General features: G+C 46.6%; 2 protein-coding genes across 3 annotated transcripts; both read left to right on the forward strand.

The window, feature by feature from the left end:
- Window positions 1–770: 770 nt before the first annotated feature.
- exoc8 (exocyst complex component 8) lies at window positions 771–7,566 on the forward strand. 2 transcript variants are annotated; one of them, XM_052024539.1, is made up of 2 exons: window positions 771–3,064; window positions 7,550–7,566. In XM_052024539.1, exon 1 carries the CDS (start codon window positions 899–901, stop codon window positions 3,041–3,043), a length of 2,145 nt encoding a protein of 714 aa, XP_051880499.1. In that variant the 5' UTR covers window positions 771–898; the 3' UTR covers window positions 3,044–3,064; window positions 7,550–7,566. The 2 variants fall into 2 exon arrangements, with proteins under 2 accessions (XP_051880499.1, XP_051880498.1); XM_052024538.1 differs by lacking the exon at window positions 7,550–7,566 and adding an exon at window positions 6,902–7,113.
- Window positions 7,567–13,101: 5,535 nt separating this feature from the next.
- On the forward strand, window positions 13,102–25,477 carry selenol (selenoprotein L). Its single transcript, XM_052024550.1, has 9 exons — window positions 13,102–13,572; window positions 14,764–14,842; window positions 17,194–17,247; window positions 18,119–18,164; window positions 19,149–19,273; window positions 19,896–20,007; window positions 21,344–21,466; window positions 23,799–23,936; window positions 24,404–25,477. Exons 1-6 carry the CDS (start codon window positions 13,461–13,463, stop codon window positions 19,963–19,965), a joined length of 486 nt encoding a protein of 161 aa, XP_051880510.1. The 5' UTR covers window positions 13,102–13,460; the 3' UTR covers window positions 19,966–20,007; window positions 21,344–21,466; window positions 23,799–23,936; window positions 24,404–25,477.
- The last annotated feature ends 1,804 nt before the right edge of the window (window positions 25,478–27,281 follow it).

A 27,281-nucleotide genomic window follows, 5' to 3' on the forward strand; every position in this document is an offset into this window, starting at 1 on the left:
AAGGGTGACGGGCGGTGGTGGGGGGGGGGAGATGAAGGGGAAGGGTCGAGGTAGGGGAGGGATCACTGACGATGGGGCCTTCCCCGCCACCGTCGCCGATGACCAGGGTGCGGACGGCCAGCCCCATTCACGGCGTCATCCGCGGGCTCCAGCGCACCGCCACCCCTGGCCCCCGCTCCGGCCCCACTCACAGCGTCATCCGCGGGCTCCAGCGCACCGCCACCCCTGGCCCCCGCTCCGGCCCCAGACCCCCGGCCCCACTCACAGCGTCATCCGCGGGCTCCAGCGCACCTCCACCCCCGCCAGCAGACCCCAGAAGAACATGTCGTTGAACTGAAGGAAGAGGCCGCGCAGGTCCGGGTTCGGGTCGATCAATTCCCACGACTCATCCACCACCGAGAGCGGGGCCTGGGGCTGCGCCGGCCTCGGGTGGTCGCCGCCGGCGTCCTCCGCCTCCCAGGCCGCCTGGAGCTGGAGAGCCAGCAGCAGATCTCCCTCCATCCCTCCGTCCTCCGCCATTGCGCATGCGCCGAATCCCGCCTGTACCACGTGACGGCGATAGACCCCATCGGATCAATGGGGCACGATAACCAAAGCGAAAGGACCAATCAAAAACCAGGAAGGGTGGGACAACGCCCAAACGACAAGGCAGACAGGATGCTAATTGGGCGAGCCGCCAAGCCAAATCAACCAATAGTGGAGCGATGGATTCCTACTGACCAATTGGGACAAGGAAAGGAGGCGGGATTAACCATCAGCTGCCAATCGGGTGGAGCTGTCAGTTAGCGGGGGCTGAGGGGAAGTGGAGGGACGGGGCCCGCTGCCCGGGAACCGAAGGCCTCGCCGTTAGTTCTCCCTCATCCACACCCCCCACCACCACCTACCCCGGCGGCGGGGGATGGCGGCCGACGGCGCCGGCAAGCTGCGGCGCCAGCTGGAGGCCCCGCGCTTCGACCCGGCCCTCTACGTCAAGCAGCTGTCGCAGCAGTCGGACGGCGACCGCGACCTGCAGGAGCACCGGCACCGCATCCAGAGCCTGGCCGACGAGACGGCGCAGAACCTGAAGAAGAACGTGTACAAGAACTACCGGCAGTTCATCGAGACGGCGCGGGAGATCTCCTACCTGGAGGGCGAGATGTACCAGCTCAGCCACATCCTCACCGAGCAGAAGGGCATCATGGACGGCCTGACCCAGCTGCTGCTGGCCGCCGACCGGGAGCAGCACCTCCAGCCCGGGGCTGCGGCCTCCGCCGCCTCCTCCTCCTCCTCCCCCTCGCCGCCGCCCGACGCCTCGCTGCTGCCCCCCCGGCAGGCGGAGGAGCACCGGCAGCGGACGCTGACGCCGCTGCTGCAGAAGGTGGAAGGCTGCCAGGAGCTGCTGCAGGCGCCCGGCCGCTCCCTCGTCTACAACGGCGACCTGCTGGAGTGCGACCCGGAGAGCGGCGCTCAGCTGCGGCGGGTGCACGCCTTCCTCCTCAGCGACTGCCTGCTGGTGGCCGCCTGGCTGCCGGGCCGCCGCGGCGCCGGCGCCCTCCGCTACCGCTTCGACGCCGTCTACCAGCTGGACAGCTTCGCGGTGGTGAACGTGAAGGACGCGGGCCCGATGCGCGACATGTTCAAGGTGCTGATGTTCCCCGACACCCGCGTCTTCCAGGCCGAGAACGCCAAGGTGAAGAAGGAGTGGCTGGAGATCCTGGACCAGACCAAGAAGGACAAGGCGCTGAGCGAGCGCCGGGAGCTGGAGAAGGCCGAGGCCCTGCGGCTGGCGGCGGCCCAGGAGGCGGCGGAGGAGGAGCAGCAGCGGAGGAGGCCCCTGCCGTCCAACCCGTTCGAGGAGGAGGCCGAGGAGGAGCCGCGGGACCTCACCCTGGACTGGATCCAAGAGCTGCCCGAGGACCTGGACGTCTGCATCGCCCAGCGGGACTTCGAGGGCGCCGTGGATCTGCTGGACAAGCTGTCGGCCTACCTGACGGGAGCCGACGGGCAGCCCGGGGTGCGGCAGCTGAGGGGCCGGGTGGAGCAGCGGGTGAGGCGGCTGACCGACGTGCTGGTGTACGAGCTGTCGCCCGGGCGCTCGCTGCGAGGCGGCCCGCGGGCCACCCGGCGCGCCGTCTCGCAGCTCATCCGCCTCGGCCAGTCCACCAAGGCGTGTGAGCTGTTCCTGAAGAACCGGGCGGCCGCCGTGCACACCGCCATCCGCCAGCTGCGCATCGAGGGCGCCACCCTGCTCTACATCCATAAGCTCTGCCACATCTTCTTCACCGGCCTGCTGGACACGGCCCGCGAGTTCCAGATGGACTTCGCCGGCGACAGCGGCTGCTACTCGGCCTTCGTGGTGTGGTCGCGCTCGGCCACCCGCCTCTTCGTGGACGCCTTCAGCAAGCAGGTGTTCGACAGCAAGGAGAGCCTGGCCACCACGGCCGAGTGCGTGGAGGTGGCCAAGGAGCACTGCAGCAAGCTGAGCGAGATCGGCCTGGACCTCACCTTCACCCTGCAGGCGCTGCTGGTCAAGGACATCAAGGCCGCCCTCCACAGCTACAAGGGCATCATCATGGAGGCCACCAAGCACCGCAACTCGGAGGAGATGTGGAGAAGGATGAACCTGATGACCCCCGAGGCCCTGACAAAGCTGAAGGAGGAGATGAAGGGCAGTGGCATCACCAACTTCGACCAGTACACGGGCGACGATTGCTGGGTGAACCTCAGCTACACCATCGTGGCCTTCACCAAGCAGCTGATGGCCTTCTTGGAGGAAGGATTGAAGCTCTACTTCCCTGAGCTGCACATGGTTCTGTTGGAGAGCCTCCAAGAGATCATCCTGGTGGCGGTACAACACGTTGACTACAGCCTGCGCTGCGAGCAGGACCCAGAGAAGAAGGTTTTCATTCGCGACAATGTCTCCTTTCTTTACGAGACGGTCCTCCCGGTGGTGGAGAGACGGTTTGAGGAGGGAGTTGGAACACCGGCCAAGCAGCTCCAAGATCTTCGCAATGGCTCCCGAATTATTCGTGTCAATCCAGAGAGCACCAATTCCTTTGTGTGAACATCTGAGTACTTATTGCAGGTATCCCCTACACAGCCACTGGCGCGCTTTCTGTATATTTCTTATTTAACACTAGCTGTGACTGGGGGGCAATCTTAAGTTATCTCACGTTATGAACAGGACATTATATCACCTGCTAGTTGTCAATTACAGCAGCACCTACTTTGTAAATACTATTGTTTTTGTCTGGTTATATTTCATTAGTAAAAGAAATTTAATGACAATACCTGGATTTGCGTAGAAGAGAAATCTCCATTTTTGCCTTTGGCGTCCAAGAGCCAAATCTCTGGATTTCACACCCCCCCCCCCCCCCAAAAAAAACATTTTCCTTTTTATCTCCCAAATACACTTTAAAAATGCTGTTCCATTGACTAAACATTTGGTCACCTGCCTTAATGTTGTGACTTGGTGCTTTGGTTTTAGTTTGATAATGTTGGTGGTGCAATAGAAATAGAATTTGAAGGTGGTTTCATCTTTATAGTCCTCAAGTTTAAATGCCGCCTTAATTCAATATCATCTTAAGCTCAGCATTTATTTTTGTCCATCTACACTTCCATGAAGTTCTTTGGGTTTAACTATTTTGAGGGAGCTTTATGGGTCTTCAGAGTGTGTCAGCATTACAGCTTGTAGGATTTTCGAGGTTGCTACGTGGTAATGCTGCTGTACGGTGCAAATTTGCCCTAACATTGGAAAAGACTTGCTTTGGGAGGACATAAGACTGGTAGTGCTGTATTGGGAATGCCATCCTGTTGGAGGTAATATCTTTCAATTGAGACTTTAAGCAAAGGTCGCCATCTACATACTCTGTTGAATACCAGAGGTCACCTAGTACTTTTCAAAGAACAGTAAAGTTAGCCCAAATACTCTGAGCCAACGCCACAAGAACTGATATCCATCACATTGCTTTTTGTATGGTCTTGCAGTGCATAAATTAGGCGTTCTGCTCCCTATACTCCAACAATTGAATCTCAAATGTACTTGTAGTTATTCTTTGGGCCAATTTGAGATCTTTTTTTATTTACGTCAGCTTAATGGCTTGAAAACTGCTTCACATTGTGGTGATCTTCTACTGTGAATGTGTCCTAATTCTAACTCTCTGCCTTAGTCCTACAGAAATGATTGGACTTCACTGTACCACATTCACAAAGCCAAGTTGTTTTTATTTTCATTTTGGAACTTATTTGGGTTATTTTTCCAGCATGCCACATTTTTGCTTTGGGGGCTGGGGTATTTCTTTGCGTGCTTCAAGGACTGGTAGGGGTCAGGAGATTAATGGTCAAAAATTTGGTGTAAATTGGAGTGGGAGGAGTTGGTGAGAAGTTGCTTTAAAAAGTGTCTGCAAAAGTTTAATGAGCTAGTGCTGTTCAGGATGCAGGAAATCTTTTTGAGATATTGCATTTGAAATCAAATCCAAAGATTTAAATTCTTTCTGCAACTGTCACTGGATATGTACAGTACTGCTGAAGGAAATCATTTCAAGTAATTTTGGCTGGTAGTGTATTTGAGTTTCATAGAATTGTAGAATGTTACAGAACAGATGGGGGTTTTCAGTGGTGCCAGCTGATATAGCTGCTGCCTCACAGCTCCGGCTACCTGGATTCAGTCCTGACCTCCAGTGCTGCCTGTGTGGAGTTCCAATGTTCTCCTTATGATTCTGTGGGTTTCTCCCGCATCACAAAGACGTGCAGATTGGTGGATCAATTAGCCACTGTAAATTGTGTAGGTGGAATCTGGGGGAGTTAATAGAATTGTGAGTAGAATAGAATGGGTTAAGTATAAGTATTATTTCCCTTGTAACAAATTAATGAACTGCCTTTGTAATTTGTTTCAATCATTTATATTCTAATGATCTATAGTGTTCAGTTAGTTTCTGTTTTTTTTGTACTCGGTTCCAGAAATAAGCAGATGAAGACTGCTGGGTTCTTTGGTTAACAATTTAAGAGCTGAACTGTTTTGCTCTCGTTTATCTGGATGTGTTGACTACAGAAGTTTGTCCTTGCTCTTGAACTGAACAGCTGCCCCGATTAATGAATAATCCATGCTTTTTAAGGATCTGTTGTATGATCAGTTAGCGCTTGGTGAATTAAGTGAAACTGTGATCTACCACTTGTGGCAGGTTTAGAATTGCAGCTTAAATATGGAGCCAGGGCCAGTGGACTGAAGTACATCTCATTTTCTTTTAAATTTTACCCCAGAGATTTGAATTTTCAATCACTTATTCCATTATCTCTTTGTGGATGGTTACACTTTTGCCATGTCCCAGTAACCCTTGATTCCTTTGAAATCTAGGAATCCACCAATCTCTGTTTTTAATACAGTCAATGATGGATGCTCCACAACCCCTCAGAAAATTCCAAAGATTCGCTAAGAGTGAGGAAACTTCTCCTCATCTCAATCCTACACAGCCTTGTTTTAAGACTAACTTCTAGTCTCGTCAACCAGGGAAAACAACCTTCCTCAGCTATCTTGTCAGTCTCTGTAAGAACTTTAGATGTTTCAGTGAGGTCCTCTCTTATTCTAAACACCAACAGTGTTTTTCAAAGCAGTGGTTGCTTATTGTTTATACAAAACAAGAAACGCAGACCAGGGATGGGTCAGTATTGAGTCCCACTGAGTTAGAACAGGTAGGATTGAAGAACACTGGGGAGAGAGGCCTGGGAAAGGCTGGGGTGAGAATTGCACGTCCTGCTTCTGTCTCCATACGTGTGCGTAACAGTGAAAATATACATGAAATATCATGTTCTTGTGACTCTGCCTTTAAGGTGCAACCAAAATGAATGGAGAGCATCAACAAAAGTTATTTATAGTTAACTAATTATTGTTGTTGGGATACATGAACAAACCATTTTGGTTTACCTAGAAAAAGTGAGAAAACTGTTGCTCTAGAGAATAAGGCCTTGCCTACAGTGTCCCCTTGCATTACAGACCTACCATCTTCAAAAACAGTCTTGTGAATCTTCATGGTAATCGTCTGTTGCAAGTATATCATTGAGAAAGGAGACCAAAGCTGTACACAATTTTCCAGGACTGCCTTTTGATTCAGACACTCTTGAACTCATCCTTTTGCATTGAAAGCCAAAGCATCATTTGCCTTCCTAGCTGTCTGCAGTATCTGCACGTTGGCTTTCAGTGACTTGTGTACAAGGACACCCTGGTCCTTTAAACATCAGCATCTCCCAGCCTCTTACCATTTAAAACAAAAATACTCAGCATTTATCTTTTTTTTACTGTATTGGATAATCTCAAGTTTCCCCACATACTCCATCTGCTGTGATGTTTCCCACTTCCTTTTAACCTACGTATAACCACTTGATGCCTCTGCATCCTCATCAATACCAACATTCCCCCTTGACCAAACTGTTGAAGTGAATAGTAAGGCAATAACTAATCCCTGCAGCATTCTATTTGTCACAGCCTGCCAACATCAGGAGAACCCATTTATTCCTCCTTTTTTTGTTTTCCACCTGTTAAGCAAATCTCAATCCATTATCTCCAATTCCATATTGTTGAACTTTATTCAGCAACTTTTTGTGTGGGAGCTTAAAGGGGGGAGAAAACTCATTGTTACAAGAAGTGTATTTAAAATAAGTGTTGGGAGCTGAGTAACATTGGCTGAAAAGAATGATGTCCAGTTTGAAAGAACCATATTTAGAAAAACTCTTCTATATTAATCTTGATTGTGTTTCTTTTCACCTTGATGTGTGACTTCTGCCTCCAAGAAGCTAGAGATGAAATTCAGTAACAATCAGTGTTTCATACTTGAGCTCACTGCCAGAAGAACTTGTATTAGGAATTGAAACTTTATATTTAAAGTGAATGGGTTAGAGCATGTCTGCACTAACAATCTGTTGTTGATAGCTGATTTATTGTAGGTAAATGGAACCACAATACAGATCTGCATTGAGCTGGGAAAGGCACTGAACAGCCCACTGCTGTTCTGGAACTAGTAGAGTAAGAATATCATTGCATTCAGTTGTATGAGAGGTCAGCATCACTGGAGTACGTGCTACGGCCGGCACTAACATTGTTTATATGATGAGAGAAACTGGAATAAAAATAAAATAATTAAAAATAAATTCTTTCACTGTTTCAGAATGAAGTTATTTTTTTCTTAAGAATCCTGTCAACCTGAGTTAGGATGAAGCAAAGCTTTCTCATCAGCTGAATGAGAAGGTTTTGTGTTCCCACACTAGATGTAAAAATGACACCAGTTGAGTTTTCTGTTATATTGGGTGTGATATCTTTTGGATAAAACATTACATCAAGTCATTCCTAGCCCCTTCAAGTGGGCACAAAGGATCCCACACACTATTTCAAAGAATAGCAGCATGTATTGGTTTATTATTGTCACTTGTACCGAGCTACAGTGAAAAACTTGTCTTGCATACTGATCATACAGGTGAATTCATTACACAGTGCCGTTACATTGAGTTAGTACAGAGTGCATTCATTGAACTAAAGAGAAAAACAAACTGAACCTTTAACTCTGTTTATTTCAATCCTTAGCTGGACCTATATTAGTGTCTTCAAGTGCACTTTTTTGCCCTTGTGCCTGATCTTCATTCTCTGCAAAAAAGGTAGTCAAATATTGTGAAGTGGTCTTCCTGTGCCGACTTATGGATTTGTTCCTTTTGATGTTACTGATGTATGGAATGAAGAGGAAGATTGATAAAACTATATCCCTGCCTTCATGTACTCAAAGCTTGAAGATCCTGCCCTCATCCTTGTAACATAGCTGTATCAGAGAAACAAAGGACTGCAGATGCTGGAATCTAGATGAAAAACACGAAGATGCTGGAGGAACTCAGCAGGCCAGGCAGCATCCGTGGAGAAAATCAGCGGTCAACGTTTCGGGTCAGGACCCTTCAGGACTGAAGATAGGAAAAGGGGAAGTCCAGTATATAGGAGGGAAAAGCAGAGCAGTGATAGGTGGACAAAGGAGGGGAGGTGGGGTGGGCACAGGGTGGTGATGGGTAGATGCAGGTAAGGGACAGTGATAGGCAGGTGCGAGGGAGGAGGGGAGAGCAGATCCACTGGGGGGTGGGTCAAAGGTAAGGATAGTGGGGGGGAAAGATTTAAAAAAAAGCTAGGAAAGGGCAGAAGAGAAGCAAGGTGTGTGGGGTGGGGGATTACCTAAAGTGGGAGAATTCAATGTTCAGGCTGCAAGGTTTCAAGACAGAGAATGAGGTTTGCACTTGGAATTCTCCTGACAGTGGAGGAGGCCGAGGACCGACATATCAGTGATAGTGTGGGAGGGGGAGTTGAAGTGACTGGCAACGGGGAGATGCAGGTCGTGGTTACGGACGGAGCGCAGGTGTTCTGCGAAACAGTCACCTAGTCTGCGTTTGGTCTCACCAATGTAGAGGAGGCCACACTTGGAGCACTGAATGCAGTAGATGATATCAGGGGAGGTGCAGGTGAATCTCTGTCTCACCTGAAAGGACTGTTTGGGTCCCTGGATGGAGGTGGTGTAGGGGCAGGTGTTGCACCTATGGCGGCGGCAGTGGTAAGTTCCCAGGGTGGGAGCGGGAGGAGTGAACTAGGGAGTCACGGAGAGAGTGGTCCGTTATAGCTATATCAGCATTGATATATGTCAAGTTGAGTTTATTGTTATATGCACAAGTACATGTGTACACAGGTGCAATGAAAAATTTACTTGCAGCAGCATTAGAGGCACAACATTCAGAAAAAAAGCAAATTAAACATAACTCGTACATAAATTATACAAGAATTGTGCAAGGAAGAACACAACTAGAACCAAAAAATAACCAAAATCCATTGTAGTGCAAAGTGGTCAACAGTGTTACTGTTACTGAGGTAGTGATTAGGGTTGTGCTGGTTGTTTCAAGAATTGAATGGTTGAAGGGAAGTAGCTGTTCCTGAACCTGGTGGTGTAGGACTTAAGGCTTCTGTACCTCCTGCCCGATGGTAGCGAGAAGATGGCACGGCCCGGATGGTGGGGATCTTTGATGATAGATGTTGCCTTCTTGAGGCTGCGCCTCCTGGAGATACTCCCAATGGTGGGGAGGGATGTGCACTACTATTTCTGTGTTGCCTTCTGTGAAAATGGACACACTGGTTGTTTAATTTCTCTTCCATTTCCTTATTCTGAAGTACGTTTTCTCCCAAATCTATGTAAAAGGCCCCATATTAACTTTTGTTATTCTTTTTCCTTTTTGTGTTAATGGATGCTTTCAGAGTTCTTTATTTCTATCCCTTGTCAGATGACTATCCTGTTCGACGCCTTGGTCCTCCATTGGGGAAAAATTCAGAATTCTGAAATCTTCAAGCCTATTGCTCCTTTTGGTAACATAATATCAGAATCAGATATATAATCACTGACATATGTCATGAAATTTGTTGTTTTGCAGCAGCGGTACAGTGCAAGACAAAAATTACTATAAGTTACAAATAAAATAAATAGTGCAAAAGAGGAATAATGAGGTAGTGTTCATGGATTGTTCAGAAATAGGATGGCGGAGGGGAAGAAGCTGTTCCTAAAATGTTGAGCATGTGCCTTCAGGCTTTTGTTCCTCCTCCCTGATGGTAGTAACGAGAAGAAGACATGGCTCGGATGGTGAGGGTCCTTAGTGATGGATACCACCTTCTTGAGACACCACCTATTGAAGATCCTATCAAGATGGCGCCGGAGCGTGGTGACTCGTTGCAAGCTGCTCTCTGCAGATCTACTCATTACTCCTATAATCGTTCTACTCTTTTAAATTTAAATTCTTTGTCACTAAGAATTACTCTGTATTCTGTTCCTGTTTTACCCTGTACTACCTCAATGTACTGTGTAATGAATTGCTCTATACGAACGGTATGCAAGACGATTTTTTCAGTGTACCTCAGTACAAGTGACAATAATAAACCAATGTCCTCGATGGTGGGTTGAGCCCATGATGGAGCTGGCTGAGTCTACAACTCTCTGCAGCATCTTTTGATCCTGCACATTGGAGCCTCCATACCAGGCTGTGATGTGACCAGTCAGAATGCTCTCCACCATATTTGTCTGTAGGAATTTGCAAGAGTCTTTGGTGATGTTTTAAATCTCCTCAAACTCCTAATGAATAGAGCCATTGGCATGCCTTCTTTGTGATTGCATCAATGTGTTGGGCCAGGGATAGATTTTAAGTCTTTTCCTGAGTTCTAATATTGTCATTGAGTTTCCTTGATATTCATGGCTGAACCACTTCCTTTTGGGATTTTAATCCTTAAAGAAATGTCTTTATTAGCTACATATGAATCATTTAAACAATACCCACAGCTTGTTTATTCTTGTGTCTTTCAATGACACTTCCCAGTCTACCATAACCAATTTAGGCCTTATACATTCGTAGTTTAGACTTATGACCCTATTTGCAATATGAACAAAATTGTTACATCTTTATATAAAATTTATGTGATCACTCTTCCCTCAAGGTGCCTTAACTACCAAATTACAATTAGTCTGTTCTCATTGAACAATATTAAATCAAAAAATATATCTATGATAAAAGACTAGAAAAAGCACAGGATTAGGAAAGTTTTAGAAACTAGAATACAACAGTAACATGCCAGAAATATTACAAATGATAATAATGCTTTCTACAAGTATTTAAAATGGAAGATGTAAATCTTTAGTGACTAAGGCAGGTGAGATTGCAATGGCACATTAAGGAAGTGCTAGATTTACCAAATATTTGCATCTATCCTCACAGAAGGCAAAATGTAGCAGAAATAGGGGGTGTACGTGTTTACAAGTGAGGAACTAAATGCAAAGCTACCAGAAAAAAAATACAAATGTGGAGCAGGTGACTAGCTTCATGGTTCTAAAACAGATGGAGCCCCTGGTGGTGATCTTGCCCAATGGATCAGAATGTTGCAACACTCCTATTCAAGCAAGGAGGGATACGAGGGAATCCACAAACCACAGTCCAGATAACCTGAGCTTGGTTATTTGGAAAATGCTGGAATCCATTATGAGGAGTTAGACAACTGAGCACTTTGTGTAATCAAATGTATTATCTGAGTCAGTGGTTTTATGAAGGGAAAACTACATTTGACACAGTTGTTTTTGAAGATGTAGCAAGCAGTGTAGTTGAGAGGGAAACCAGTGGATGCTGAACCTGAATTGTCAAAGTCTGGATAAGGTATCGTACTAAATGTTTAAAATGAAGGTGCAAATAGTTTGGGCAAAACATTAGTTAAAGGAGAGAAAACCAGTATGAACAAATTGATTACTTTCAGGTAGTCACCAGTACGTGTCACAAAGATCACCACTGGGTTTCAACTATTTACAATCTACATTGATGACAGATGAAGGGACCAGGTATAACATATATGCACATTTTCTTGTAAGCTAATCTTCAGTCTAAATATCCATAATCCAAAAGTATCTGAAATCCAAGAAATATGGATGTCAATGAATCAATAGGTTTTGTATACATGTTTTGCAAGTAAATACTGTAACGTTAAAATAAAATGTAAAGATTACATCACTGATCTACACACTAAATGTATCTGTACTCTGAATACAGCTGGGTCCTAAGGAGTGCTCACTTCTGTATTCCAAAGCTAGGTGAGATGGGATGCCATGAGGAAGTTACTAAGAATCTGGAAAGGGATATATTTAAGTGGGGACATTAGTCATTTTGGTATTAAGTATAGAAAACAGAATATCTAAGTACTGAGACAAATGTTTAGCAACCAGACAGATTTGGGTGTTCTGTAATTGAGAACTAAGTACAGCAAGCAATTGGGAAGAGGGATAATTATTGTAGGAAGTGGGCATATATGAAAGAGGAAGCCTTTTTGCATCTGTACAGGACTTTGGTGAGACCACAGTTGGATTCCTGTAAACGGTTTCGGTTTTCATACCTCAAGAGATACTCAGAGGACGAACAGATCATTAGACTAACTCCTGCAATAGTTCGACCTACAAAAGGCAGTGAGTAGAATGGGAGGTAACAATAAATAAACTTGACATGAAGGTTCTGTGCTCCCTTGCCAGGGAGTCTAAAATTAAGGCCCATTTTCAGAATGAGGAATCAGCACGTACAGGAGCATTTGTCAAGTTTAATCACCAAAACCTCTGAGAGTGGAGGCTTGGGTTTACCAATGCAGAGTACTGATATTGAGTGCCCATGCACATAGTGGAGCCTGTACCTAAAAGCCCAGAATTTGGCTGCAGTCACGCACGCAAACACGTGTGCGTGTGGGCGCGCAAACACACACACACACTCTCTCTCTCTCTCTCTCAGAGAGCATGTGTGACTAAATACCTGCAATTATATTTTTCATAAGTTGCCTTGGATCTCAGAATTGTTTACTGGGAGTGGAGATGAGCTAAATCTCTGGAATTCAAAGAATGATCTGTTGTTAAGCTGGATAATAAGGGAATTGAAGGATATTCTGAGTGGAGTGGAAAGTGCAGATTTTGTTGTTTATAAGGGGTGGGCATTGTTTGTAACGTCCCCCCCCCCTCCCCCATGATAAATTGCTGGAACTTGGTTAGAGATGCAATTGGTTCTGGAATAGCCAAATAAATACCAAATACCAAATAAATACCAAAAAAATTCTGATGTGCCTCAAGAAGTTTGAAACCATTGCAGGACTAAACAGCCTGTTTGATAGGATGCCATAGTGGCTGTGGTGTGTACCACCTACACTGCGGTTACCCATGTGCGGTAGAACCCACCCCCCCCCCCCAACCCCTGACCTCTACCACCAAGTAGAACAAGGGCAGTAGGTGCATAGCAACACCACCAGCAGCAGATTCCCTTCCATGTCACACACCACCCCGAACTGGAAGGATATTGCTGGTCACCGGGTCTTTATCCTGGAACTCCCTCCCCTGCACTACTACAGGAGCACCTGCACCAGATGGAGACAGTGGTTCAACAAGGAGGCACAACCCCACTTCCTCAAGGGCAACTGGGGGTGGGCAATAACTGCTGGCCTTGGCAGGGATGCCCGGGTCCCCAAATGAATATTATATATAAATAAAAATCAGGGAAACAAACTGCATAGTAAGGGGTGTTTCACCTGGCTCGGTGGAGATCGCCACCCCCACAGGCGGAGCAAGTCTTGGACCGCTCCTCCCTCCCCGGACCACTGCCCTCCCCGGGACCCCTGCCCTCCCTGGGAAACCACCCCCCCCCCCCGGGCCTGGGCACTGGACCCCTGCCCCCTGGGCCCGGGCACCCGAGACCTCCATCCCGGACTCCCGCCCTCCCCGGGCCCCCCGCCCTCTGCCCTCCCCGGGCCCGGACACCGGACCCCCGCCCTCCCTGGGCACCTGGTCTCCGGGCACCGCCCCCTGCCCTGCCCGGGCACCGCCCCCTGCCCTCCCCAGGCACCCTCCTCACCTCCCCCCACCCCCCCCACAAGTCTCCTCCCTCACACTCGGCGCGGAAGTGCGAGCCGGGGAGCAGCGATGGAGGAGCGTGTCCCGGCACCGGGAGAGGAGCAGCTGCTGCGGGCTCTCGGGGAGCTGTCGCAAGCCGGCCGGAGGATCCTGGTGGCGGCGAGGGAGGAGAGTAGCGCAGGTGGCGACTCCCGGGAGAGGGGAGGGAGCTGGTGTAACCTGCGGCCGGCGCTTGCAGCAACACGTCGAGGGACAGGGTAAGCCCGCGAACCTTCCCTCCCCTCCCCCCTCCTACTCACCTCTTTCCCACCTCCTCCCCCCTCCTCCCCCTCCTCCTCCTCCCCCCCCTCCTCCTCCTCCCCCTCAATCCCGTCCCCCTCTCTCCCCTCCTCTCCCTCACCCCTCCTCCCCCTCACCACCTCCTCCCTCTTCCCACCCACCCCTGCCCTCTTCCCCCTCCCCTCTTCCCCCTCCCCTCTTCCCCCTCCCCTCTTCCCCTCCCCTCCCCTCTTCCCCCTCCCCTCTTCCCCCTCCCCTCTCCCCCTCCCCCCCTCTCCCCCTCCCCTCCCCCTCCCCTCTTCCCCTCCCCTCTTCCCCCTCCCCTCTTCCCCCTCCCCTCTTCCCCCTCTCCTCTCCCTCACCCCTCCTCCCCTTCCACCCAACCCATGCCCTCTTCCCCCTCCCCTCTTCCCCCTCCCCTCTATGCCCCCCTCCCCCCCTCCCCTCTTCCCCCTCCCCCCTCCCCTCTTCCCCTCCCCTCTTCCCCTCTTCCCCTCCCCTCTTCCCCCTCCCCCCCTCCCCTCCCTCCCCCTCCCCCTCCCCTCTTCCCCTCCCCTCTTACCACCTCCCCCTCTTCCCCCTCCCTTCCCTCTCAACCCCTCTTCCCCCTCCACCCCCTCTTCTTATCCCTTCACCCCTCTCCCCCCCCCCCCCTCCTCTCACTCCTCCCCCTAACCCCTTCCCCCCTTCCACACCCCCCCCCCTCCCCCCCCCCCCCCAGCTCCTGGGCCAGTGTGGATCGGTTTCACTGCTTTACAGATGACTAGGAAATCTGAAGCATGGTGACTGTCGTGGGGATTGAAGAGCTGCGGAGCAGAGAGAAAGAAAGCTCCACCTAATGGACACCCCAAAGTGCCAGCCAGCTCTCCCACACCATGTACATTCGTTTTCACAGTTCAGCCAGTTTTACTTTTGAAAGAAGTGACCAAATTTATGAGATCTTAGAACTAACTTGGTTGGAAGTAGTCAGGCTGAATATTCCTTGCCTTAGTCAGGTGACACTGTTGCTAATTTTTAATCCCACATAAAGCTACCCAAATCTTTCTGAACTTCCGTTACTGAGGGCTGCGTTTGTATGGCATTTGTTTTCCAGATATGGTCCAAGAGTTTGTCTCCCAGAAGATAGGCTGTTTGGCTGGACTGATTCCGCTGTATGCTAACTTTTTCAACAAGTAAGTAACAAAGTCAGTTCCCTTGTATCAAAGGTGAACTCTGAAGAAAGGTAAATAAAATCCCCATCTTTTGATAGTGCTTGTCTTGCTTGGAATGTAATATAAAAATGGTCATAATGCAGGAAATGCAAGAGCCAAGATCTGCATGGCAAATTTCCACAAACAGCATTGGTATGGTGCGCAGGCAATCTGCTCCACTGACAGATACACCAACCAGAATTCCATGCTCTTATTCAAAACAGTACCACGGGATCCTTTATTTCAGTTGAGAGGACAGAGAGGGTCTTACTTTAATGTGTCAGAGGAACTTAAACAGCAGGAGAGGGCCAACCACGCTTTCTAGCCAGATGTACCATTAACTAAGATCATGGCTGATCTTATACCAATAGAACCATACAGCACAAAACACGGCCCTTCGGCCCACCATGTTGTGCCGTCCATCAGACCACCCTCACACTACCTAACCCCTTCCTCCCGCATATCCCTCTATCTCACATTCCTCCAAATGCCTATCCAACAAGCTCTTGAACCTGTTCAATCTATCTGCCTCCACCACCACCCCAGGCAGTGCATTCCATGCACCAACCACTCTCTGGGTGAAAAACCTCCCTCTGACATCTCCCCTGAACCTCCCACCCATAACCTTAAAGCCATGACCTCTCGTCTTGAGCACTGGTGCCCTGGGAAGGAGGCGCTGACTGTCTACTCTATCTATTCCTCTCAATATTTTATATACCTCTATCATGTCTCCTCTCATCCTCCTCCTTTCCAGTGAATAAAGCCCTAGCACCTTAAGCCTCTCCTCATATTCAATACTCTCCAATCCAGGCAGCATCCCGGTAAATCTCCTCTGCACCCTCTCCAATGCCTCCACATCCTTCCTATAATGAGGCGACCAGAACTGAACACAGTACTCTAAGTGTGGCCTAACTAGTGTTTTGTAAAGCTGCATCATCACCTCGCGGCTCTTAAACTCAATCCCGCGACTTATGAAAGCCAACATCCCATTGGCCTTCTTAACTGCTCTTTCCACCTGTGAGGCAACTTTCAATGAACTGTGAATATGAACCCCCAGATCCCTCTGCTCCTCCACACTGCCAAGTACCTTGCCGTTTACCCTGTACTCTGCCCTGGAGTTTGTCCTTCCAAGTGTACCACCTCACACTTCTCCGGATTGAACTCCATCTGCCACTTGTCAGCCCAGCTCTGCATCCTATCAATATCCCTCTGTAAGCTCTGACAGCCCTCCACACTATCCACAACACCGCCTATCTTAGTGTCGTCTGCAAACTTACTAACCCAGCCCTCCACCCCCTCATCTAAGTCATCTATAAATATCACAAAAAGTAGAGGTCCCAGAACCGATCCCTGCGGGACACCACTAGTCACTGCCTTCCAATCCGAGGGCACTCCTTCCACCACAACCCTCTGCTTTCTACATGCAAGCCAATTCCTAATTTATAACTGCATTTTCTTTAACTCTCCTACCTTATTTTCTTTGATTTTTCTGTTCTTATTTTCCCAGCTTCTCCTCGTATCCAGAAATCCATCAGTCTCTGAATAGCTCAACTCCTGAAGCCTCTTGGTACCGAATCCCAAAGATTCACAACCCCTCACTAAAGGAATCTATTCTTACCTCAGTCCCAAGTGGCAAATCCCCTTTGTTTTTAAGGCTGCAATCCCTTGTTCTAGACTCCATTGTCAGAGGAAAAACCTTCCACCATCTACCTTGTCAAGCTCCATATATTTCAATGAGATCGCCTCTCATTGACTCCAAGGATTACAAAGAAAGACATATTTACTGTTGTACCCTTCACAATCTAAGGAAGTTCTAAACTAATGCAGTACCTTTTGAAGAGTAGTAATGTTAAGAATTTATTTACTCTACTCTCTGCTACTCATCCCTGCTCCTCCGTAAAGCAAGTATATTCTTAATAAGTAGCAAAACCTAATGCAGTAATCCAGGCACGTTCCATAGCCCTTTGCAAAACTGGAGTCAGATTTCTTGCATGCAAGAAATTGCATTGCAGTCCACTTCTTACATCTTTGATCTGCATCATCATAGATTGCTTGCCTCTAGATTAGGAATTGAACCCACAACCTTCTGACTTGAGAGGTGAGTGTGCTACCCATTGAGCTACACCCGTCACGTTTGAGCAGTTTGTCAAGGTCCGTGTTAGTCCATAGTTGTACCTTTACTGTCATGCTGTGTAAACTACAAAACCCAAATGAGGCAAAGTTATTGAGTGTCTGAGTTAAACTATCTAATATAAACCTCAATAGATTAAATAAAACACCTCTGGATATTTTTCTATTAGAGCTAACCAAGACATTTTTCTTCCTTATTAAAGTTTGTGTCTGCGGAAGAGAAGTGATGCCGAAGATCTGTTCAAGAAGTTTTACCAGTAAGTAGCTCAAGAGATGAGCAGTTAAACTTTTTCGTGTAAACCTCTGGGTGTTGAAATGTGTTTTGTTTCTACGAGGACAGCTGGGAATATAGGATCCGAGGGCACAGCCTCAGAATAAAGGGATGTCCCTTTAAAACTGATTTGAGGAATTTCTTCAGCCAAAGACTGGTGAATCTGTGGAATTCGTTGCCACAGAGGGAGGCCAAGTCATTGGGTGTACTTAAGGCAGAGATTCATAGCTTCTTGATTGGTAATGGGATTAAGGGTTACAGGGAGAAAGCGGGGTTGAAAAAAAAATCAGCCATGATTGAATGGTGGAGCAGAATTGATGGGCCGAATGGCCTGATTCTGCTCCTATATCTTCTCTTACAGCAACAAGGGGTCATTCAGATTCTCAAGGCACTTCCAAAATCCAGATAGATTGTGGCTGACCTGCATCTTACTTCCTTCCACCTGCCTTGGTTCCATAACTCTCAGTACTCGAAGTATCAACGTTGGGTTCCACATTTTTATTTGAACTGCAACCTCAGCAGCTGTTTGGAGGGAGAGACCCACATATCCACCACACTTCACTTGAAGAAGTGATTCCTAAGATCTGCCTTGAATGGCCCGGCTTTTTTAAAGGATTTGTCTCCTTACATTGGACTGTCCCACCAGAGAAACTAATTTTGTTTAATTTTATTCTCTCTCTCTCTCTCTTTTTCTTCCCCTCCCAGCAACCCCCCCCCCCCATTTCACATTAAACATCTCTAAATGATGACCCTTTAATCTGCTGAGACCTATGTAAGCGTGGAGTGGGAAAGGAATAAGTTCAACAATGCATTGGACACCAGTCAGCTAAAACTGTACAACTATTTTGTATCGACAGCTCTGCCTCTGTACGGGATCAGGTGGAAGACTTGCTGGAGTTTGAGGTAGTTCTGCTTTGGTTTTTAAGTTATAATTTGTATGTTGAGTGCACTTCTTTTCCATATAACCAGCTCACCAGATATGTCAGAAATGTCTCAGCTATGTTCACCTAACTCACTGGGAGAGAAATGCTTCCAGCTGCCTGGAATATGTTTTCCATGCCTGAGCTTAGATCGACTTCACTGGAGAACAAAAGTTGGGTGAAGGGGCTGAATTCAGTTTTGTAGCTGTTCCTGCTGATTTACCTAGAGGCAGTTTAGGTTAAAATTGCACTGCACCTCCTTCCACTTGACCTTTGGTTCAACCTGAGTTTCTTTCAAGTGCCACTGCCAAGAATAGAACCACTTTATACAGTCAGGTTAGCATTTATATTGCACCCACTGATTGGGGGAATGGGCGTAGAGTCCATAGATTGCCTGGATTCTGCCGGCCAGGTTTAGCATTAGTACAAGTTTGTTTCCACGAACAATAAATTTGTAAACCAGCCCATCCCACCATATAACAGCTATTGGCGATTGCAGTGACAAATGAAGTGAAGGAATTAACCACCCGGACCTTGCAAAGTTCCTCTCTCACCCTGCAGTCAATGTTGTGATGTTGGCTGCCAATAACGACTAGTTTGATCTTTCTTACTTGGTTTCTTGTGGCCATCCTGTGCTGTCCTCTGGCTTTCTGACTGCCAGTGTTGACCTGTGGTGCGCCAATTGAAATCCACCACATGGTTGACCCTCCAGACCATCTGCTCAGCTGTTTGCTTTGAATGGTTTTCTGTTCTTGGGATGTGGGCGAGTCTGCCGAGCAGCATTTGTCACTGCTCCAGCACTATCACGATCCGTGTGCTGATAGACTGGGTAACAAATTCAATCCTGTGACTGAAAATTTGTGGCCCAGAGGGAATTCTAACAAAGATAAATCTGAACTGAGGGTAGTAATTTATTTTCCATTCAGTAATCTCTTCTCATATTGATTATCATCTCTCTGAATCCTAGGTGGAGTGGAACAATTTCCTTGGTGATATTGATAGTCAAATGAAGGCTAACTCTTTCCAGGCCCAGCTGAGATTGGGCGCACAGGTCCCTGGGTGCCTGGTGTTCACTGATGTAAGAAGTGAAAGGTAAATGATTGCACAAACTTAATGTCGTGAGATGAAAATCCCGGATATAGCTCCAGGAAAGCCACTCCATTAGCTACCTAATGATCTCTTTTGTAACTTGGCAGTTTGAGTAGTTGCAACAAGCAATCTGCTGGAAGAACTCAGTGGGTTGAGCAACATCTATGGGAGGAAGAGAACTGTCGACGTTTCAGGTCGAAACCCTGCCTCAGTCCTCAGGAACATCAACAGTCCCTTTCCTCCCACAGATGCTGCTCGACCCGCTGAGTTCTTCCAGCAGATTCCAGTATCTTGGGATTAGTTAGTTGTTGAGGAGCACTGAATATTCAAAACAATACTAGAGCAATCGCAAATGTGAATAGGCCATTCAGCCCTCTGAAGCCTCCCATTTACTAGCCCTTTAATCACACCTTTCCAATTAGTTCTAACACTCCCATCAGCCCATCTCTTTAGTCCCTCCACCCTGTCATTGATCGTCTCCCCAACTCCTCCCCTGAGGCCCTCTGTCATATAAGTGTGATGTTTTTTTGCAACATGAATTCCCATTGAATAAGTAGAAGCTCAGTGTTCAATGGGTGAACCAGGCTGGGCTTGTAGCTTCTCCTCATTCTGGTTTCCTTTTCAGAGAAGTTCAACTCAAAGAGTTCCTGCAAGGTCAGAAGTTGCTGCTGGTCTTGCTGAGGCATTTTGCCTGACTACCGTGACGAGATCACCTGGTACAGCTACAGGCACAACAGGTACAAATCCCATCCCTTGGAGCCTCCCCGTTGAATTCTTTAGATCAAGTAAAGAGCGAGCACGGTTAAGTTCTGTGGATATTCCTAACAGAGGCAGGCTGTGGTGTGCTAGTTATTCCCTCATATACATCACACCTTTAATCCAAGTCACCTCATACTGAAGGAACTGCAGTCACTGGGGACTGGCTAATGTGTGGACAGGGGCAGCTGTCTGGGCTCAGTTTGATCTTAAAGTGAGCTAGGAAAAGGGGTTATCAGTGCGCAGGTGATATCCAAAAAATCCAAGTTGCTTTTCAGTTCTCCCAGCTGAAATAATTCCTCATTGAGCGTACGTTGGCAACAGTTACCAATTAAAGTTGCTCCTTCAGTGCCCCTTGTTTACTTGCAGAAAGCAAGTTTCCATTGCGACATGTTGTGTAAGACCTTCGATGAATGTTCAGTTTAATTAGGTGGCAGAAGAAACCAAAGTGAAGAAGTGACTCACCTGAAGCAGAGTGGTAATAAATATCAGGTCACTTTGCCACAGCATGGTTGGTGTAGCAATGAAGGCTCTTCACAGGCCCTTGGTCAGACAAAAGGAGGTAGTAGTTCAGGTGAAGGGTCACAACCCGAAATGTCGACTGTCCATTTCCTTCCACAGATGCTGCCTGACCTGCTGAGTCCCTCCAGCATTTGTTTAATGCTCCAGAATGCAGTCTCTTGCATCTCCAAAAGGAGATGCTTGATCAGGGAAGCAAAAGCTTGGTTGTGGGTGGGTTTTAAGAAATGAAGAAAGTTAACCATATGGAAGGGTTGTGAGAGTAAATTCCAGGGCTTGGCCCAGGTGGTTGAAGGCACAGCTACCAATGGAGAAACAATTAAATCTGAGATCAATCAAGGCTCCATAATTGGTTGAACACAAAAATGCTGGGGTGTAGGGAGATGGGAAGAGGCCACAGATAAATTGGAGTACGTTATAATCAAAGTCAAAGCTAAAACCAGACTGGTACGGTGTACTGGTAAGAAAGTGGCAGATGCTGTGTTAGAAATACAACTATATCAATAAGAACTGTAAGTTGTTTTCACCCCAGTCGAGGTATTGCCAGACTGAGAGCCAACATAGGTAGAGGTACACATTCCTGATTCAACTTGCATCAGCAATGGCAGCTGTGCCTTCAGTTAGATGGGCCCTTGGTTCTGGAATTATCCCCTCCTCTAAGGCACTCTTTAAAGTCAACCCCTAAGTTTGATCACTTGTATTAATACCTTCTTATCAGTCCTGTGAACTTTTTGTTTCAAGGTGCTTTTGTTGTTGACTTTATCGAAGGTTTCATTGTTGGTGTTGTGTTTTACACAGAGCTGCCTTGATGCTGTGCCCCTGAAGGTCTTGCTGATCTCGTTTGGGTGTCGGGATGGAGCTGTTCAGTGGCTTCAGGAGACCAAATGTCCCTATGACATGTTGCTGGATCCCAGTCGGCAGGTGATTCACACTTCGTAGTGTTTTAGTTGGATCCCCAAATATATATGGTGATCCTAACCCGGTTACAAAGGAACCTTACAGCAGGGAAGAAGGTCATTGACCCACTTTGCCTGTGCCAGCTCTTCGAAAGTGTTTTCCAAATTGTCCCCCACTCCCTGATCTTTTCCCATTGCCCTACAAATTCCTTCATTTTTGGTATTTAACTAACTCGCTTCTGAATTAGAATCTGTCTGCACCTCCAGATCAGGGCATGCATTCCAAATCTTAACAACTTGCTATATATGTAAAAATAAATCCCCTTCACCTTCTGCTGTGGTCCTTTTGTTAATTATCTTAATTCTGTGTCATCTGGTTATGTACCCTTTCGCCAGTGGAAATAGTTTCCCTTTACTCTTCGTAATTCTAAACATCTCATTTTCTGACCTTACAAAAGTCTTGAACTCTGTCAGCCAAGGGGAACTTTCTCAATTATGGCTGTCCTCAGAAATTCATCTCCATTCTATATCAGCTACATGGTGCACACAAGCTATAATTCTAACCAACAGGTTCTCACAGACTTAATCCCAGTACACATTGCAAACAGGCTGTGTCGTCTCTCCAGCCCCTTTTTCTCAATCTTTCTGCCTGCAAGGCTGCACCTTATCTCAAACTCTCCACTGCAGTGGAACTAATCTACAGGATAAGTGGGAAGCTCTGACCTTGGTTCTGGAGCAGTCCAACCTCAGTCATTGATCTACATTGTGCAGATGAAACTTGCATAGACGCCAAGCTCCAACTCATTATTGACTGAAGTGTGCAAGAGAATAGGCTTTGCGTTAGACATACTTAAAACAAGAGTCCTCCAATAAATTAACCCCATTGAACAACACTGCAACCCCACCCCCTGAAGATAAAGGTCCACAACCAGTGTAGATCACTTCCCATATCTCAGGGACAACTTCTCAATGACGGCAGATATCAAATTCACTGGCGCCTCTGGTACAGTGGCACAGCTGAAGAAAAATGCTTGAGATCACAAAGCTCATCGTCTGCCAGGCAGCAGAGATCCCCACCCTCCGGCCCACTTCAGAGACGTGGGCCACCTATAGTAAGAGCGTCAAAGCACTGGAGAGCTACCACCAACGGTTTTCCTCCAAAATTCACTGAACCAATATCAGGATCCTGTCCCAGGCCAACATCCCCTGCATCGAGACTCTAATTACACCTGTCCGGCTTCATGGGCCAGATTGCCTGCATGCCCGACTCCATGTGAATCCCCTAACTAGCCCTCCACTCCAAACTCCATCACAGCAAGAGATTAACAAGAGGACGAAGAGAGCTCTTGTATTTTCTCAAAGCCTCCTTGAGAAAATGTAAGAGCCTCTTCAACTTGTGGGAATCCCCAGCCCAAAATGGAGACTAAGCACTCAGGAAGGCAGTGAGCATTCCGAGTGTCTTTGTTAGGAGGGTACAGAAGTCTGGTGAAGAGAGGGAAGTCCGTGGCTTTCCAAGTTACCCACCCGATCTCTCGAGCACCTCCTGCCCCAGCCATGGCAATGTGTGCAGATCCCACATTGACCTGATCAGCCACTTCAGATCCCTCAGAAGTGGAACGGAAGCAAATCTTCCTCACCCCGAGGTACTGCCTGAGAGACAGAGAGAAAGGAGAGCAGAAGCACAGGAGAAAAGCTCGGGGATAATAAAATATGTTCTGGACTTCTATTGACAACTCTTGCCCATCACAGTATATAAGTGTAATTAAGAAATCTGACCCACCATAATGTTAATAAACTATTGCAAATTCAGGGCGTTTTTCCTTGTATACCCTGATAAAGATGGTTCCTGATCCATATTCATTCAGAATATCCTGAAAGGGTCAGAAAAGTGGAGCTGAAACCAATTAGTCAGGGAACTGATGGGGAGCTCCCTGGATTTAAGTTATGACCTGCTGGATTTAACTTATTTTCACCTCTACAGATTACTCCCTGCCCTTGGGTGGAGAGGACTACAGATTCACCAATCCTTTAAATTAGTGTAAACATCTCAGCACAGTTCCCAGGAGTGTTCCTGCCAAAATGGTGACACTGAGGTGATACTAGCAAGTTTGATCAAAGGAAAGGGTTTTAAGAGCAGTGAGGAGAGGCTGATGGAAAAGGAGAGAGTTCCAGAGGAGCCAATGATAGGGTGAAGAAAATGGCCTGGACTCAGGAGCACAGAGATGGGGAAGGAACGAGACCATGGATAGATTTGAACAGGAAGTTAAAGATACTAACTAAAAGCACGTGTACAGAACGTGGACAAGACACGGAGTCAAAACGGGTGTAGTGCATAACCTTGTCTGTTTCTTTTCCAGTTGTACCATGCATTTGGATTGGGAGTATCCATTCAAAAGGTCTGGAATATCGATGTGGTTACTTATTACGCCGAGCAAATAGTCAGCAATCGGACCTTACCAAAAAAAAATCAAAGCATTTCTGATGATCCGCACCAGGTAAGTTCAGCACCTATTATTAACCAACCAGTATTCACACCTCTGCCCCACTCCCCTGAATGCCACTGGTATTCTAAATCGGCATTTGCAAAATGATACCATGGGCTCCAACCTTTATTGAGAACTTGGTGTCAGTTTGGTCTTCCACTTTTATTCCTCTTGTGGCCAACTGTGATCAACAGGCACAGAGCATGTAGAGTGTATTAGCTTCATCTGCTCTCAGTCCTTCACATCTGCTCTCAGTCCTTCACGAAGGATGTCAGTGCCAGTCATGGCTCATCTGTAAGCACTGAGTGAGTCAACAGTGGGTTCATGTGAAAATCTAGGCAGAGAGTCCAGTGCAATCCTGTGGGAGCGCTTTTTTGTTGTATTTAAGATTGACAGGCACCACTGAGCCTCCGCCATCCGCCAAGTTGTTTCTACATGGGGTACAAGAGGGGACTTTATTCTTTACTTTTTCCCAACAGCTTGGTGGTGACTTTGGTTTGAATCAACAAGGGACCATCATTTTCTTCCATCCGAGCGCCAACCCAACTGACCGACCCAACGTGGCAGAAATATTGAAAGCCATGCAATAAAGCTGTTTCCGTAGAGTAACAAGAAGCTGGAGAGAAAAAAATGAAATTCTTTAGCTGTAGTTTTAATAACCTTGATTCTGCATTCCCGCTTATTGCTAGACTAATTGATACAAGACAAAATAACAGGCAAATGATAAGCCTAATACCATAACGCAGCAAGAGTTCTACTTTCTTCATTTTACTTGTCTAATTGAGGATGGGAGTTCCACCAATGTTCAAGAGAAGATTGGATTAAGTTTGTTCCACCAGAATTTCCTCGTAGTAAGTGGGCAGGAAGGATCCCCTGAGCACAGGGTACGGTGGAGAACCAACTGGAAGTGTTTGGGGAAGGAGAGGGGGAGAAATCACATATCGGTAATGATAATTTGTCCCTTAATGAATACGAAATGGCTGGGATAAATTGAAATTAAATATCTGCAGAATATTTCTTTTGTGTTACACCCAGAGGTTTGAAGAGGAAGAAATGTAGTTCCAGAAAAATAAATTTAGAACATAATGTGCTGGGATTACATTGGATCTGAACTGGGAAAGGATGAGTTAAATTTTCATTAGAATGGCCTTGGGAAGTTTGGTTCATTTTTCTCTGGTGTCTCTTGAATTGAAGTAATTGTCAGGATCTGTGTGTGTTCAGTGGGAGGTACTGAGCAGTGTTTGCTGTTGCAATGAGAAGGGAGTCAGGTCTCAGCCTGTTTTATGTGGATGACAGTGGTGCTATCACTCAGGGTCTCTGAATGGCGCTGCTCGATGCAATTGTAAAACAGACAGGGGCCTCACTTTTAAACAAAGTGTCATCTTGAAAGTGTATGGGTTGTAAATGATAAGTGAAGGATGGAATTATTTCTTTAAATAAAAATCAAATAAATCCTGACTTTGTGGAGTCCTGTGGCTGCAGAAAACCAAATGTTGCATTTTCTGTAATGGTCTATGAAATTTTCTTTGCAAATCAATAAACACTGTGCAAGATAAAAATGTGGATCACTCACTGATTTTTATTCAATGCCATCCATTTAGGACGTGAAGAGGTGTCAAGGTCTCTCGCATCTCTCTCTCTGTCTCTCTCTCTCTCTGTCTCTCTCTCTCTCATAAGGCTCTAAGATCTCAGTGCTATTTTGGGACCTACAGGCACAACACTCAGTACTTTGACTATCAGGTTCTGCAACCTCTGCTGGGATACAAATCTAGAGGCTGAAAATATATGACCGCCACCAATGAAATCAAAAAGGGACTTGGGAGAAAAATCTTCACCTTGAGGGTGGTGAGAGTGTGGGACCTGATATCAGACAGAGTGGTTGAGGCAGCAGATGTGTGTAAGGGAGCATGATATATACTTAGAAGGGAAGGAGTAGAAGGGTTTGCTCTCAGGGTTAGTAGAAGTGGGCTAGGAGGGGACATGTGTGCACCATAACACTGGAATGGAGCAAATGTGTTTCTGTTTAAAATGCAATGTACCACCAGTTTTCCTTTCTGTACAATCTGTACTCCAATTAAGTATTTAGTACCATTCAGCTTCCCATCTCTCCACAGGGGAGAACCCTTATTGGAGAACTATCATTGTTAAAGGTTGACACTTGGGCAAGATATGGAGGGGCGCTGGCACATGTGGGGTGAGCATCAGTCCTGACCCAGTGGGTAGCTCTCCTCAGATTGTCCCATTCCAAAAACAAATACCTAAGCTGAGAGACTGCTGCACTGTTGGACTTGCTGTCTGCCGGATGAGCCATTAAACCAGGCTCATGTTTTAACTTTTATGTGACCCATACCATTATACCAAAGAAGAGTCTGGGAGGTCTTCCTGGTGCCCAGCCCCATCTCTCTAAAGCAGAGTATCTGGTCATTTATTTCAATGCTATTTGTGTAAACTTGCTGCGCACAAATTGGCTGAAGTGTTTCTTATAATAGTGACAATACCTCAGATGTCCTGGTTTTGTGATGGGTACTATTGATGCACGTGGCCTTAAAAGGTTTCATTTCACTCTTGCACAGTCGATCCCTGAAGTGATTGGTTAGATTAATTTAGCAGGCAAATTGGTGACAGATGGATTTCAGCATGGGTAATAAATCATTCATTTTGAATTTTTGAAAAATTCCTAAGTGATGGAAGGCTAGAGACAGCAGAGATTCAAAGGAATAATCAGACATTGTAGTGGAATGTTGCACTTTATCACTAGAGGGCTGGAATAAAAATGAGAGGAAACTATGTATGGCTGTACAATGCCTGGTTAGATCACCTCTGAATTACTGTGTAGAATTCTAGGTACCACACCTTAGAAAAGATATACTGACTTTGGAAGGAACACACTGCAAATTCAACAGAGTGTTACCAGGTTCAAGGGTGAGATAAGGAATGAATATGTAAACAAAGCTTGTAATCCATGGAATATTTAAGGTCAGAGGGTGATTTCTTATTTTTTTAGAATTTTAGAAGGAATTCATAAGGTAGTTAACGTTTCTCTGCTGGTGTGAGTTTAGGATAAGGGAATTCAGGAGAGAAAGGAGGAAACACTTCATACAAAAGATGGTAGATGTGTAGAATTCTATCCCATAAGAAATAGTAGATATTAGCTCAATTAATAGTTTTAAATATGAGATCCAATAAGTTTTGCAAGTTAAGGGAATTAAGGGAAATGCACCAAGGCAGGTGAATGAACTTAAACTACAATCGCATCGAATGACAGAATTGGCTCAGAAGGCTGAACAGCCTTCTCTTATTGATTTGTTCCTTAACCAAAAATAACGAGGACAGTTAATTGTGACAAGCACCATAAAG

The sequence above is a fragment of the Pristis pectinata genome, chromosome 10 (assembly GCF_009764475.1).
Source record: "Pristis pectinata isolate sPriPec2 chromosome 10, sPriPec2.1.pri, whole genome shotgun sequence".
NCBI classification, from domain to species: domain Eukaryota; kingdom Metazoa; phylum Chordata; class Chondrichthyes; order Rhinopristiformes; family Pristidae; genus Pristis; species Pristis pectinata.